The 14,329-nt window shown below is 35.1% G+C and overlaps 2 protein-coding genes across 2 annotated transcripts; both read left to right on the forward strand.

Moving 5' to 3' along the window:
* Nucleotides 1-183: 183 nt before the first annotated feature.
* On the forward strand, nt 184-10,476 carry LOC146458698 (protein tyrosine phosphatase type IVA 1-like). Its single transcript, XM_085090418.1, has 6 exons — nt 184-343; nt 602-937; nt 1,011-1,103; nt 5,703-5,833; nt 6,723-6,797; nt 8,361-10,476. The coding sequence occupies exons 2-6, from the start codon at nt 788-790 to the stop codon at nt 8,464-8,466; spliced, it is 555 nt and encodes a 184-aa protein (XP_084946544.1). The 5' UTR covers nt 184-343; nt 602-787; the 3' UTR covers nt 8,467-10,476.
* Nucleotides 1,111-5,120, forward strand: LOC146458699 (uncharacterized). The gene has a single exon (XM_085090417.1). The coding sequence runs from the start codon at nt 4,214-4,216 to the stop codon at nt 4,817-4,819; it is 606 nt and encodes a 201-aa protein (XP_084946543.1). The 5' UTR covers nt 1,111-4,213; the 3' UTR covers nt 4,820-5,120.
* Nucleotides 10,477-14,329: the final 3,853 nt, after the last annotated feature.

A 14,329-nucleotide genomic window follows, 5' to 3' on the forward strand; every position in this document is an offset into this window, starting at 1 on the left:
CGCTTACTTAGTTCTCATCCTCGGAGGCCCAGGGGCAGATAGTCAGGAGGATTAGTCTATGGTACACTATATGTCCCCATACACCACGTAGATATCCTGGTAGTGGGCGGGATCCAACTGCTTACCAAATGATCGTAGGTTCCGCGAACCAGTTGAAACAAGCGCGCGCGATATGCGACGCATGCGTGCAAATTAGCATTACGTCACGAATCACTCAAATTGTGCAACTGCTTAAAATATCTTCTGTGCCGCGGCGTGCAGTCCCTTTACTTCTGTTTGCCTTCCGTGTGGGAAGAGAAGAGTTGAAAAGGATAGCAAGATTTCAATGTGGAGATTCAGTCTAGTAAGTTCAAGCCTTGAAATATGTGGTTTGTGACCGAGCGCCTTGGCGATTCGCGCGGGCAAACGAGTTTCGCTTGCCTGTTCGATAGCAACCCATTCTTCGCTAAACGAATTTTGAGACTTATTCATCGTTTTAATGACGTCTCTCTTTGGCGAGATACTTTTTGCCGGCACTCCCTAGCATCATACCATTGCTTAAACGGCTCACCAAGGGGTGTTTTTGTCGTTTTGAACACTGAAATGTAGTTTCATTTTGCAGGCCTTCGGCAGCCGTTCACACACTTTTATGGAGTTCATCATCGACAGTGGAGATTGGTGTCAGGCACAACACGAGTGAGGCGCTTTTCGATTCTTAGCGGATGGGCTAACTCAATTCGCTTTTAAGCATAGCAAGGAACGGTGACTTTTACTTTGGCAGAAATCACATTTGTAAGAAATAGAATTAATGACAGACATGAAAATGCCTTCTGGAACCCGAGTACCTAACCAAGGAAGAAGCTTACATGGCCCTGGCCCAGTTGTGGTAGAGCATAAGAACATGAAGTTTTTGATCACGGATCGTCCCACCGATGCGACCTTGCCCCGGTATATAGAGGTAAATTTCTTCAGGTGATTAACTTTTTTTGGTTGTGGCGGAAATTGACCAAAGCTTGTCTTTCTTTGCCCAGGATCTCAAGAAATACGACGCTCATATTGTTGTGAGGGTGTGTGAGCCGACTTATAACGTCGATTTGTTGGAGAAACAAGGAATAGATGTTTTGGTAAGCTTACGTTAAAATCGATTCGTTACTGTTTTAATTTCTCGTTACAATATAAACCTGACATTTCAACGTGATTATTTTCGGTACAAGAGGGCCGTATTGGTTCCACATGTAGTACATTGAAAGGGACGAAATGTTATAGTCGGTGTGTCCATTTTGATTTCTAGTAGTGTTGTCGTTGAAACTTTAATTTACAGAGTTTGTTTAATGTTGGCGGTAAAAAAGCCTACTTAATAATTCTGATCTTTCATGGCTTGTGCTGTTCTCTGTCATTTTTACAAATTCGTCCATTTCATTCTTCCTTGTTGAAATAAACATTTCAAGTGAAACCAACAACCGCTAAAGTGGAAACCGAAAGTGAATACTTAAGCATATTTTGGAATCGGTTTGCCTAAACCAAGCTGCATTCTTCTGATGTTATAAATTATTCTGCTGTTCGTTGACTGCCTTGTTTCTTCATTTTTGCACCTTAAGCTTCTTGTTTGTAGATTTTTTCCCTCCGGAATTTTGCTATTGAAAATGTCGTATCGGCGGTTCTTTCACAACGAAAACTCGTTGGCCAGCTCGTAAACCTGCTTTACCGGCTGGGACAAGAGCAATTGAACCAGAGAATAGATGCCAGCTTTGTACGTTACTACCACTTTTTTTCTCTCGATTTTCTCTAGGCCAGTGCTTTCACTCGTTTGAAGGCATTGTCAGTTGTTTATATATGAAATGCACAAATAATATTAGTAGCTGTGGCGACATTCTTTGGGCTTTTCTCTGCAGCCACGGTACATTTAACTTGTTTCAAATTGTTTTTGAAATTTTACATTATTTTATCACCAAGCCGATTTAAACTCTTTAAAGCAAATCAAAGGGAGCACCTTTTAAACTGTTATTGCCAAACAGTCCAATGTTTGTTACACCACATGAGTGCAGTGTGGTAACACCTTTGATCAAACAAACATGTATGATTGAAAGAACAAGCTTTGATCATTTTTGCAAGTGTTACCTTAGTGCTTCCAAAATTGCAGATCCTTAGGGTGTAGAAAATGAAAACAGTTATATTGATTTTTCATGATTTCAGGATTCTTTGAGTGCAATGGGTATGATTAATGTCCTTTCTGATCATCCTACTTGGCCAAGATGAATTTTTGCACCCTAAATTCACTTCTACCCAATTCTGTGAAGAGTGAGGTGGGACCTAAACTCTCTCATTAACAATCATTCTGGCATTCACTGAAATGAAAAATTCAGCTCCTCTACATGTTGGTGTGCAGATCTGTGCTCTGAAGGATCCGTTAGCTAAATTTTGATCCCCAAATTAAATATAAAGTTATTTTAATTTTTGATTGAACAAACATACCTTGAAAACAGCAGTATGGAAATGACATGTGCTAAAACCAGAAATACTGAAACGAAACCACCAGAACAGAACCACTGAAACAACCAAAACAAAAACACCGGAATGGCCAGAACCACCACAATAACCACTTAAACCATCAGAGACATTATCAGTGTTGTCGATGGCAGAATGAGAGTCGTCTCAACGAGGATTTTTATTTTTGGCCTCTTATTTGTCTTCTTTCTCTTTCATTTTCCACTCTCTGCTTATACAAGCCTGCAAGATAGATAACTACTGATTTGCTATGATAAAAAGCGACTTTTCTCTGTGGTTTTAGAGTTTATTAACTTTTGTTACAGGAATAGTCAAGAATTGATGGCTCTGTGCTGTCGCCATTTCCCATCTAGTAGGGACTTTCAACACATCTTGAAACTGCCTTGGAAACAATTTGCACTGACATATGTATAACAAAATTTTACATAAGCAAGCTTTTTTGCACGTTATGAGTCTTCAGTTTTAGCTATAGTAGTTATTTGAGGGAACGTGCACTTGTTACTAAGCAGTTTGGACACTACTTGATTTTCTTCATACATTCAAACCTGAAATGACCTTTTTGCAGTAATGGCTTTCTGAAGCAAATGTGAATTGACGAATTTTCTGTCATGCCCAACCACTACCCCCCTCCACCCCCCCCCCCCCCCCCCCCGCAACACACAGACACACACTGGAGAAACATACTGCAAATCCTTATAGGCTACTTGTTAGAAGAGTTAATTAGAAATTGAAATGACCATTACTGATTTACTAAACAACCCTGAAACCATCAAAATCATTATCAAAATGAACAAAACATGTTGAAGCTAATGAATTATGGGGAATTTAGTTTGGGGAGGAAAACTGCCTGAAATTAAGACTAAGTACTGTATCATGTTTAGCACATCAATTGGTTTTTGTCGTCTCCTTTGTTTTGTTTTAGTTACATAATGTATTTCAGTGGTTCCAGTCATTTTATTTTAGTTGCTTTGGTGGTTCTGCTTATTCCATTGCTTTTGTTTCAGTGATTCTGTTCTGATGGTTTTATTCTGACCAGAGTTTAGGTTTTAGCAAATGCCTTTGGTACAGCCTTTTTGACCGTTGACAATTCGCAAGAATCAACTTATTGACGGAGGCAAATAAATTTGGTAAAAAATGGAAGAAACTGTACTTGTTTCCTGATCCTGTTGTATTCATACTGCAATGCAGAGTTACCTGAACAAGTCTAAATAAATTAGCTTTAGACACTGTTACAGTTTCTTTTGTATTTTCTGAGCATGTGCATGAAAAGTATCATCCTTGTGTATGATCACAGATCTCTAGCAAGTTGCACTTGCAGTAAATGATTACTTTCAAGTGCAGTCTCTGTGCTACTGGGATAGAGTGAATGCCCGGAGGTAATAGGTGCTTATTTCTTGGGGTTAATTAGTTGGTTTTTTTATTCATTTCCATTTGTTTGATCATTGTAATCCAAACACATTTGTTGCTTGGAGTGGCTTTAATAAAGATTATTATTATTATTATTATTATTATTATTATTATTACTATTATTATTATCATTATTATTATTATTATTACTATTATTTATTTTTTTCTAGTTTCTTTTTTATATAATATAGTTTAATGGTTTATCGAATACTTTGTAAATTATAATAATTGAATGTAATAATTATATAAATTATTATTATTATTATTATTATTATTATTATTATTATTATTATTATTAATCCGCTTCAATGTGGATCACGCTATGATATGCAAAAGTGGTGGTTTTGTCATCCAACGCCATAATGAATTGAGGGATCTTGAGGCGGAAATGCTTCGCATGGTGTGTAATGGCGTTGAAACTGAACCAGTTTTACAAGACATCACAGGAGAAGAGCTCAATAGGCTCAACACCGCTCCTGATGCGCGGTTCGATATTGTGGCGAGGGGGTTCTGGGAGAGACAGAGGTCGGCTTTCTTTGATGTTAGAATTTGCCACCCAAATGCTGACTCCTACAGGGATATGGATCTTAACCAGATTTACGGGCAACATGAAACGGAAAAGAAGCGCCAGTATGCTAGCCGAATTTTGGAAGTGGAGCGAGCCACATTCACGCCATTAGTTTTTAGCACGACAGGTGGAATGGCGATGGAATGCAAGCGATACCATAGTAGGCTGGCTGAGTTAGTTGCTACAAAGAAGGGCAAAAGCTATGTGACTACTACGTCATGGATCAGGGCAAGGGTGTCCTTTGCGTTGCTGAGATCAGCATTACTATACTTAAGAGGGTCGCGAGCTACAAGGAGGATCCATCTAGAATTGACGGACATTGACTTTGACATCGAGAAAGGACATGCAAACATTCGTTAAAAACATTGAGAACATAATGTTATTTCTTAGTTTTTCTTGGTAGCCTTCCATTTGAAGTTGGTTTTTATTCTTTTCTAAGATTTTTAACTTTGTATATATTATTGATTTTCTTTTAATAAGAATAGCATTGTAACTTTATGTAACTTTATGACATTTTTTTTTCTCTTAAAAAAAATCGGCTTGAAAGTTCTCTTTTTTCATCGAAATGAATTGTAAATAGCTTTTAATAGTTCTTTTTTCTACTCTTAACTTGTGAATAGCAATTTGCTTGAAATATGTTAATAAAGAGTTCTCATTATTATATATATTATTATTCAAAATGTGATCATATGAGTTTTTATTACAAATGAGAATAGCTTTTTGTAAGTTTATGACTTTTGTTTTTTCCATTACTTGTAAATAGCTTGGAATATGTTAGTAATGATGATGATGATGATTATGATTATTATTATTATTATTATTATTATTATTATTATTATTATTATTATTATTATTATTATTATTATTATTATTATTATTATTATTATTATTATTATTATTATATCAATCAATTCCAACACTGCCCAGCTTAGTGTGGACTGTATCAAAAGTTTTTTTGTTAATCCAGTAAGATCAGATGCAAAATGAAATTCCCAGCATGAAAAATCACAGGAATAAATTTATTTCTGTGATTTTTTTCTGATTAGATTTGTTAAGTAAATTATTGTTTTCACAAAAGTGTAATCCTGTTGAGTCACAGACCCATGGGGCTACATGAAGGAGCAGGCAGTAGTAATCTCAGTACTGAGTTGCCTACTGACCTGCTATCACTGTAACTGGAATCAGTTTTCCTGATGTTGTTCTTTCTTGACAAATTAATGTATTGAGAAATTCTTTTCGTTAGGACTGGCCCTTTGATGATGGTGCAGCACCACCAAAAGAAGTAGTTGAAGGCTGGCTCCAGCTGATAAAAAAGAAGTTTAAAGAGAAGCCAGGATCGTGCATTGCTGTCCACTGTGTGGCAGGATTGGGCAGGTAGGCTGTCATCTTGTTTGATGCTCTTTCCTTCTGTTTGTGTACGTGTACATGCAATGGTGAATCTGATATGGTGTGGACCTTTTTTTAAAGAACTTTTCTTTATATGGGAGAAGAACAAACTGTTCTTAAAATCTGTTTTGGCTGATGAACATGCTGTGATGAGTTTTGTGCCTTTTAGCATTATAATGACAAAACTTGGGTTATTCCCTAATGGTAGACCATTATTTGGCAATGATTCATTTTTACAAGGTCATAGAAAACAAGGATCCATAACCTTAAAATGTCTTCGAAAACTTGTGGACTTTACATGCATTTATTTTTTTATTTAGAGAATTTTTTATTGCAACATTATATAACAGTACATTACAATGCAACTCAAAGCAGTAAACAATGATTTTAGCACAATAAAGAGAATTGCATCTTCGTTTATAAAATTAAATTGTGAAAAGCTGATTACAGACTTGCTTCATCAGCCTTAATTGTATGTAATTGTATGTCTTTTGCCTTGAAGAAATAAAAATAATGATTATTTCTTCAGGGCAAAAGACATACATGTAATATTTATGGATTACAGTATGGATTAGGAAGAAGAACTACCAACAACAACAACTTTATTTTCACATTTCCTTTTAAGATTGTATCGATACATATATGAATATATAGGTTAAAACATCACAGAGTGGGATAAATGTGGCTAGCAGCCATCTTGCCCCCATATCATCATAAACTTTACAAAAATTAAGCCTTGGAAAATTAAGTGTATATAGAGCTGAAACTAGCAAACACCTACAGGGGTAACCCCGTCCAAAAGTAGAAGGCATTGTTGGCCAACAGCTGAAAGAGTTCTCCTTGGTAACAATGGTAATATTGGTTTCATTTATGACAGAGCACCAGTCCTGGTAGCACTGGCTCTTATTGAAAGTGGAATGAAGTATGAAGACGCTGTAGAGTTTATCAGAAGGCAAGTGTCATATGCTTGTAGTTAATCCAGTGGGACAGGTAGTTCATCTGGCCGCTGTTCATTTTATGTAACTTGCATTGAGTAAAGGCTTGCTATTGTCTTTGGTTATTGTAGGTTGAAGAGAAGCAGGGAAAAAAACTTTTGTTTTATTGATGATGGGTTCTTACAGTGTGCCCCATTGACCAAAATCTTGTACCACCCTCTCACCACCACTTCCATTTAAATAACCTTTAGTGAATGGTTGGTCTGATTGCTTGAAAGCTATGGAAACACAGTATTTTGTTGGTGTATCCATAGAGTTTAAGAAAGTTTTCAGTGCTGTAAAAACTGACAGGAAATACTCCCAATGTAACAAGCGGTGATGGGTTACAAGCTTACATACATACATAGTTTATTTGGTAAAGCAGGTTGGGGAATTGGCAAGACATTAAGTCCTGATGTGGACCTGCACTATCTTAAATGATCAATTAATACACACCTAAATATTAAATAACAACGGATAAATAAATAATGATACATGTAACTAAAATAGATAGATATTCAAAAGTCAACATTCAAAATATTCAAAATATGTTTGGGAAACAAAGAACAAGTTCATCAAGTGGCAAATATTTCACACCAGTAGTTTTTCGGCACTCCTACTGTATTGAAGAATTATTGTCACAAAAAATTATTAATATCTTTTGCAGTTACTTTGTCAAAAGAAATTCTACAAAACCACAATTCAGATGATTAAAAATAGAATAATTATTCTCAAATGGTTTGAATGATAAACTTCCTTTATTGAAATTCTGTCAATTTTCTGTCTGCCAGGCATTTAGTCTATTAAAGACCGCTCTCTTTTTTCTGTTTTCTCTCTCATTTTTATTTCTTTTTTTTTTTTTTTAAGTTGCTTTTATGAGCCTTCAAAGTTGTAAATTGTCAATCTTATTACCAGATATTTGTCTCAAAACTTCAAAATAATATTCTAAAATTGAAAACAGTTTCCGGGTCAGAGCTTTGGTTTTGGGTATTTTTGCATGGTTTATGGCAATGCGGGAAAAGAATATCTTGGCAAGGGGTATAAAAAAGTCCCATCAGCAACTAAGATTTTGTTGTTTGATACTTGTAACAAGATGACTATTTGTCATTTCCCAAAACACACCTTATTATAAATCATTGATGCAGTACAAGAAGTATTTTTCAACAACAGTCTTGATTTGAAGCATACTCCTTTGCCACCTGTAAAACACGTGCCAAGACAGTCAGTGTTCTTGTACCTCAATCATCTTTGGGGAGTTTCACATATTTTAGATTGTTTGGATAAATATACATTGCCTTCTCTTCCAATAATCACTAGTACATTGTAGTATTGTGTGTAATATCTTTTTTTTTTTTTTTAAAAAATCACAGTATACACTGGTGCGTAAAAGAGGCTTGTTTTAAAGCTATAATCCTCCTGTTTGAACAGTGTTGCTGTTCATCCTATTTGAATACACTCAGGAGCTTAAATCTAGTTTATCCTTACAAGTGGCTAAGTTTGTTCTTCCTGTTAATTTTTTAAATCCATTTTTTTTGTGTCAGGAGGAGAAGAGGAGCAATTAATGCAAAGCAGCTAAATTATCTGGAGCAGTACAAACCATCAAAGCTACTAAAAGAGAAAGGAGCAGCCAATTGTTGCATTCAGTAAAGGGACGGGCTGAGTATCTTTACTCGGTGCAGTGATAAATAGTTAAGTACTTCATACTGGGACGGCAGATACATGGATAATATTAGAATTAAATGCAACTTGAATGAGAAATGTCTCAAGCAAAATGATATTACCGCTGATATTTTTTTCTGATTTTATATTTTATTAATGCTGGGAACTCTGTCAACCATCCAGATTTGAATGTATAATAATAATTAGTTAAGTCAGTCTTAGCAGCTCTATTTTAAGAGCAAAAAAAAATTCTGTATGATTATAGCCTTTCAAGGTCAAGTATTCATTCCTTGTTTTTTTGTCCTCTTATATACTGAAAACTCTTGTATCTGGATCAAATCCTCTCTGACCATTCAAATTAAAGCATTAAAAATGACCTTTTTGTTTGTTTCTCATTTTTGGCAATGTTTTCTGGAATTTCCTGGATAACTGGACAATGGGCACAAATTAGTTCCATTAATGTCCAAACTGCTTTCATTTTGTCATGTTCAACTTATGGTATAGACTGCAAAACAGATTTTTTTTTACAGATTGGCAAAAGTGCGAACTTGCAAGGATTTTTTAGCTTGTCTTCCCAGTCTCGCTTTCTAGTTCCTTTGCAGACTTTTCATTCAAAGCCCATAATGCAAAAATGTGGCCTGTGTTAATGTCTGTAGTTAAGGTACCATCTTTGGTTTTGTGGATTGACTTTTGGTTATTTTATTTTTATCAACCTGGAAAGTGATATAAATTTAAATACACTAAAATACAGCTGTAACTTGTATAGATAGCATCTTTCTTTCATGATATCCCACTACTGTCTTACAATATTATAAATTATATTTTGATTAATATTCTCTTCCTGTACATAGCTTGCTTAGTTTATACATGTAGCTCAGTCAATTTGAACTTTTTTCCTTTTGTGCTGGTACAATGGAGATTTGACAATGCCATAATTTATTATTTGAAATAGAAAATTCAAGATAGTAATAATTTAATATTATAGAATTGTCAAATTTTGTGCCTGTCCATGTGATTTTCCCAACCGGGGGCACACAGTTTTCTTTGCATGTAAGTTTAAGATTGTCAGTGAAACATCAACTAAAGGGGGTTAAACCTGTCAGGACTTTATCCAGCATTACTTCATAATGGCTAAACTGCTTAAGGTGTTGTGGCAACTGATTCTTGTTCTTATACATAAAGGCAAAATGCTACTCTAGATGATCCAGTTACAAGGTCTTAAGAAGAACCTCGTAACTGCTCTAAGTGAAATAAGAAACAAACTTGTGAGTCTTTCATTCATTAGTTATTGATCTCAGTTTGCAATGATATTATTATTCATGGTAACTATTTCACATTATGAAATAAATGTATGGTTCTTTTTTTTTTTTTTTTTTTTTTTGAGGGGGGGTAGTATTGAAAATTACATCTGTGCTTTTTAAGTTGACGTATTTAGATAGGAAATAACAGCAACATTACACTGAAATGCTGTACAAATGGCAATTTATTTTTTGTTTGGTACTCAGACAAAAAAAAAAAGATTTATTATATTCAGTGAAAAAAATCAGTTTTCTCCGAGTGTTACTAGATCATGCTCTCTCCAGATTTATCATTCAAAGACTGTGCCCACTAATGTATTATTAGTTCCCTCATACGTACCTCAGTCATCTTGGCGTGGCTTGTAGCTTGTTTCAGTGATTTGCGAATTTCCCTTGTTATTTTCACCAAAATCTTAAACTATGCAGTTTAAACAGTTTTACTGTCTCTCAATAAACTAAATTGCCCATCAAAACAGTAGCTCTGCTACATCTGTCGTGGGACTCGGCCTTAAGTGTATTAATCCAATAGTTATTTCTTGTATGAATAGAATGAACTTGTATGTAGATAACTTACTGCTCAATTTGTACCGTGTATTTTTCTATAAAAGGTAATTGTAATAAATAATTATATTATTTTAGTTGAAGTACATGTAAGAGCACAATAGCTGGGGAGAAATAAAGATTCTGAACTTTAGTTCAACTCAAGTCTGATGATAGATGCAAGCTTTCCAGTTATTTTCCATGCATGATAAATCCCTTGGGGGTAAAGCCACAAAATCAGTTTATTCAAAGCCAGTGAACAGGAGTAGGATGCATGAATAACTCTGCCATAGTAACAGAGCCAATTCCTGTGCTCATCAATCTGTCTGGCATCCTTCCCCCATTAATGGAGCCTATTCAGACATGACCTTAGCTTGCCAACAACAGCCTTCGCTGAATGTGGAAACCATGATAGCCCTCAGGGTTCATATGTATGCTTGACATCAAGCCTGGAAAATTTGTTCTGAAATTATCTGTAAATGCTGGTACTGAATCAATTGAAATGTACAATTTATTGTCCATGTGTCACAGAATCTTGTTTTCCCTCTTTTTGGGAGGATGGGAAGGATTTTGAACTTTTTTGAATTTTTAAAGTCCTGAGAAAGTGCAAACCCTGTCCTTTTTTCCCATTACCGTGTCTTTTTGGACAGGTTGGAGTCAATTTTTTAGTGTATCAAATGTGTTCAAATGCCTTGTCAGTTATAATGACAAGTACAGTAAAACTGCACTTATCTCGGAAAGTGATGGTTTAATTAGCATTTAAGGCTTACATGACAATATTTATTAAAAATAATTTACCGGTATGTAAAATTACTATCTAACAGTTGTGATACATACGAAAAGAAGTGTTACACGGACAACAACAGATTAAAATGTTTAACTTTTTGATTGGGAACAGGTTTTTCTCACTTAATTAGTATGTATTGCTTCCTTCAGTTTGAGTTGGAAATAAGTGCAGGCCTAGTCCAACAGGCAGAGCACACAGCGTGTACGTGACAAGCCACTGAATTTTCACCATGTTTCAAAATGTGGGGTTAGAGTGCAGGTGCTCACTTCTGTCAACATCAAGTTAGTCTTTTTGTCTCTTATGATAAGCAATCTACGGTAGTTAGTGAAAAGACTTTACCACAAGGACCCTGCTTGCCTGTCAATTACAAATTTACTTTTGCCGGCTGTAATATTATATCAGCTACATAGATAAGAGCATAATTTACGTCCACGAGCACTTGGACACAGTAATTTACATATTGTCATTGTTATGTAAGCTCAAGTATTAAATGGTAAATATTAACCTCTCACTCTCCCTGAGATTAACTGTACTCATTGTAACTGACATGCCAAAACGTTTTATATACCAAAAAATCGTTCTCTGTTTGCAATTTGTTGTCAGCTTGCTTCTTTCTCTAGTTTTTTTTTTCCCGTTAACAAATTTAAGCTTATACCATGGATTTTTTCAACAGGCGTGCATGCATGCATTGTGCTGCACTTGGTGCCAGTTAAATTGTGATGTTTTTATTTGCACTTGCAAATGTTATTGTTTACTTTCATTTGTTTTGATTTTGTGACTGGCAATTTATTGAAAACCCCTCTTTAGAGTACTTACCATTGTCAATTCATAATTGAAAATTATAAAGTAATATTATTATAAAGTAGTTGTCTTATTGTTTTCCAAATACAGGTACTTCCAACTGAATGCCAAGTCCTTTGGGCCTGCTAATTAAAATGTGATGAAAGTACTCCTTAAATTATGTTTAACTTTCTGGTAATAATTAAACCAAATTAAATTGGCCAATCACAACAGTTAAAATACTACTACAAATAATAATAATTTATGTATTAATATTGTGCAGGCTTCATGGATATACAGGTGTATGATTTCCATTACCATAAGTTAAAAAAATAAACTAATTATTACAAGATAGGCTAATTTAAGATAAGATCCTAAAAGTAGTTAATAAAAGCAAACTAACAATGATTAAAACAATAGGTTTAAAATATTTATAAAAGCCTCCTTAAATAAACGCAGCTTCCATAAAGCATTAAAACTGTCAAGAGTTCTACTCTTTCTAATGATGTTTGGCAAAATGTTTCATAGTTAGGGGCCACAATGGACCAATCACAGTTCAAAGCAGGTTAACACGCAACCAGTGCCAAGTGCAGCAAAACTCATACAAACAAGTCATAATTAGTTTCGGTTTTACTCCTTACTGGTTGAAAAAGGAGCATGAGTTTTCCTAACCAACCAGAGCGAAAGTGAAGGACAAATGCTAATTACTTTTGACACTCAATCGAACTCCAATATTGGGAATTTAGTGATTTTCTCAAAGGATTAGAAACAACTCGTAACTTGAACAAAAAACCTGTAAGGGCTTATTAAGCGCAGACTTTTTGCCCCACTCTATGTCTCTCAGATTTTTTAAAATCTTCTCCCCTGAGATTGAGCAAATTGATTAGTTTTAATTAGCAGTCCTGGGATTCTGGAAAAATATCGCCAGTACATCGAAATTCGCTGAGTTGTGACCAATTTTTTTCCCCTTTTCCCTGAGATATGCTTTTCAAACTTAACCCTTATGCCTAGCTTTCTTTGTGCTGTTGAATTTGCCATGAGATTTTAACATTATTATTATATCATTTTAATAGTTTGGAGCCTTTGGAGTGCTTAGCTTTCGAAAAGGAACAAGAAAGTCATGAGGGCTTCTTAGAGGGCTTATTTATGCCCCATTTTACGCCACTTGGATTTTTTTAGCAAATCTCCTCCTCACCAAAAGATTGAGCTAATTGGCATGAAGAAACAAAAGCGATGGCCAGTTCATATTAATTGTTATTACTTAAGCAATTATCTTATTAAAATGGGAAAGTTGAAAAGTGGTTACCAAGTTTATTACCTGCATTGCAGAAACCAACAAGAACCAATATGTGCATGGAGAATACAAATGCAAAATGCAAAGTAGTCTAAAGGACAAATTTGTGTGGTTCCAGAAAATATCCATACCCCCACCACGGAGGGAATTTCACATAGGACCCCCCCACCCCCCAGGATTTTCCATTTTCGAGGTATTTTTTTAACTCCCCCACCCCTTCGGAAATTCCTTAAATGCAGAATACACCTCCACCCCCCTCTGGAAAAATTTTATTTTAAAAGAACGCCTCAAAAATCAGTTTGATGTGAACATTTCAGAAATATCAAGAACTGCGCGCCTACACGAGTTGAAAATATGCGTTATCGAAGAGCGCGCGCGCCGTTCAATTTCAACGGTAGAGTTTGCCAAAAAGCTCTTGATACCGAAATAATTGTTGTGTTTTATATTTACCTGTGGTCATTGACATCAAACTTTACCATTAGCTTCGCTGAAGATTTAAAATCTAAATTGTTGGAATAAGTCCGGCAATGCAAAAATGTGTTTTCATTTAATTTGCATATGTCATGTTTACGTTCCTATGCAAATTTTTGGAGATCAAAAAGATTATCGCTTTAGTTCTACTCAATTGATGATTTTTCTCCTGGTAATCATTCAGTCTAGTTATTTTAGTCAATAGTTTTCCTATTGAATCGAATAGCATGGACAAAATAAGCATTAGCAGGGCAGGGAGACAAATAGAGCTTTCAGATCGTAACTTGAAACCGCAGACGAAATGGAGCCGCAAAACGAAATTAGCATGTTCACGTTCTTATGCAAATTTTGTATGAGATCAACAACGCATTAAAAGAATGTTGAATTGGCTTTATTTTGTTGAATTTCGGCATAGAAATTAAGTGAATAGTTTTGGACTTTAAGTTGAAATACTTTGGACAAAATAAGTTTTAACACGGGTCAGTTTTGACAAACCAGTTATAATTGACCCCGTGAATTGACCTTTGCCCGTAACTCTACACAGCATACAAAAATAACAAACAAATATTTCAATGTTTTATGTATAATTGGGGCTTTCACTTTATAGCCATACAAAATTTTCTCTTTTAAACATTGATATAAATTCAATTTTTGCCAGTAAACAATATTTTCTACGCAAGA

This window comes from Pavona decussata, unplaced genomic scaffold (genome assembly GCF_977016875.1).
Source record: "Pavona decussata unplaced genomic scaffold, jaPavDecu1.1 SCAFFOLD_232, whole genome shotgun sequence".
In the NCBI taxonomy this organism is placed as follows: domain Eukaryota; kingdom Metazoa; phylum Cnidaria; class Anthozoa; order Scleractinia; family Agariciidae; genus Pavona; species Pavona decussata.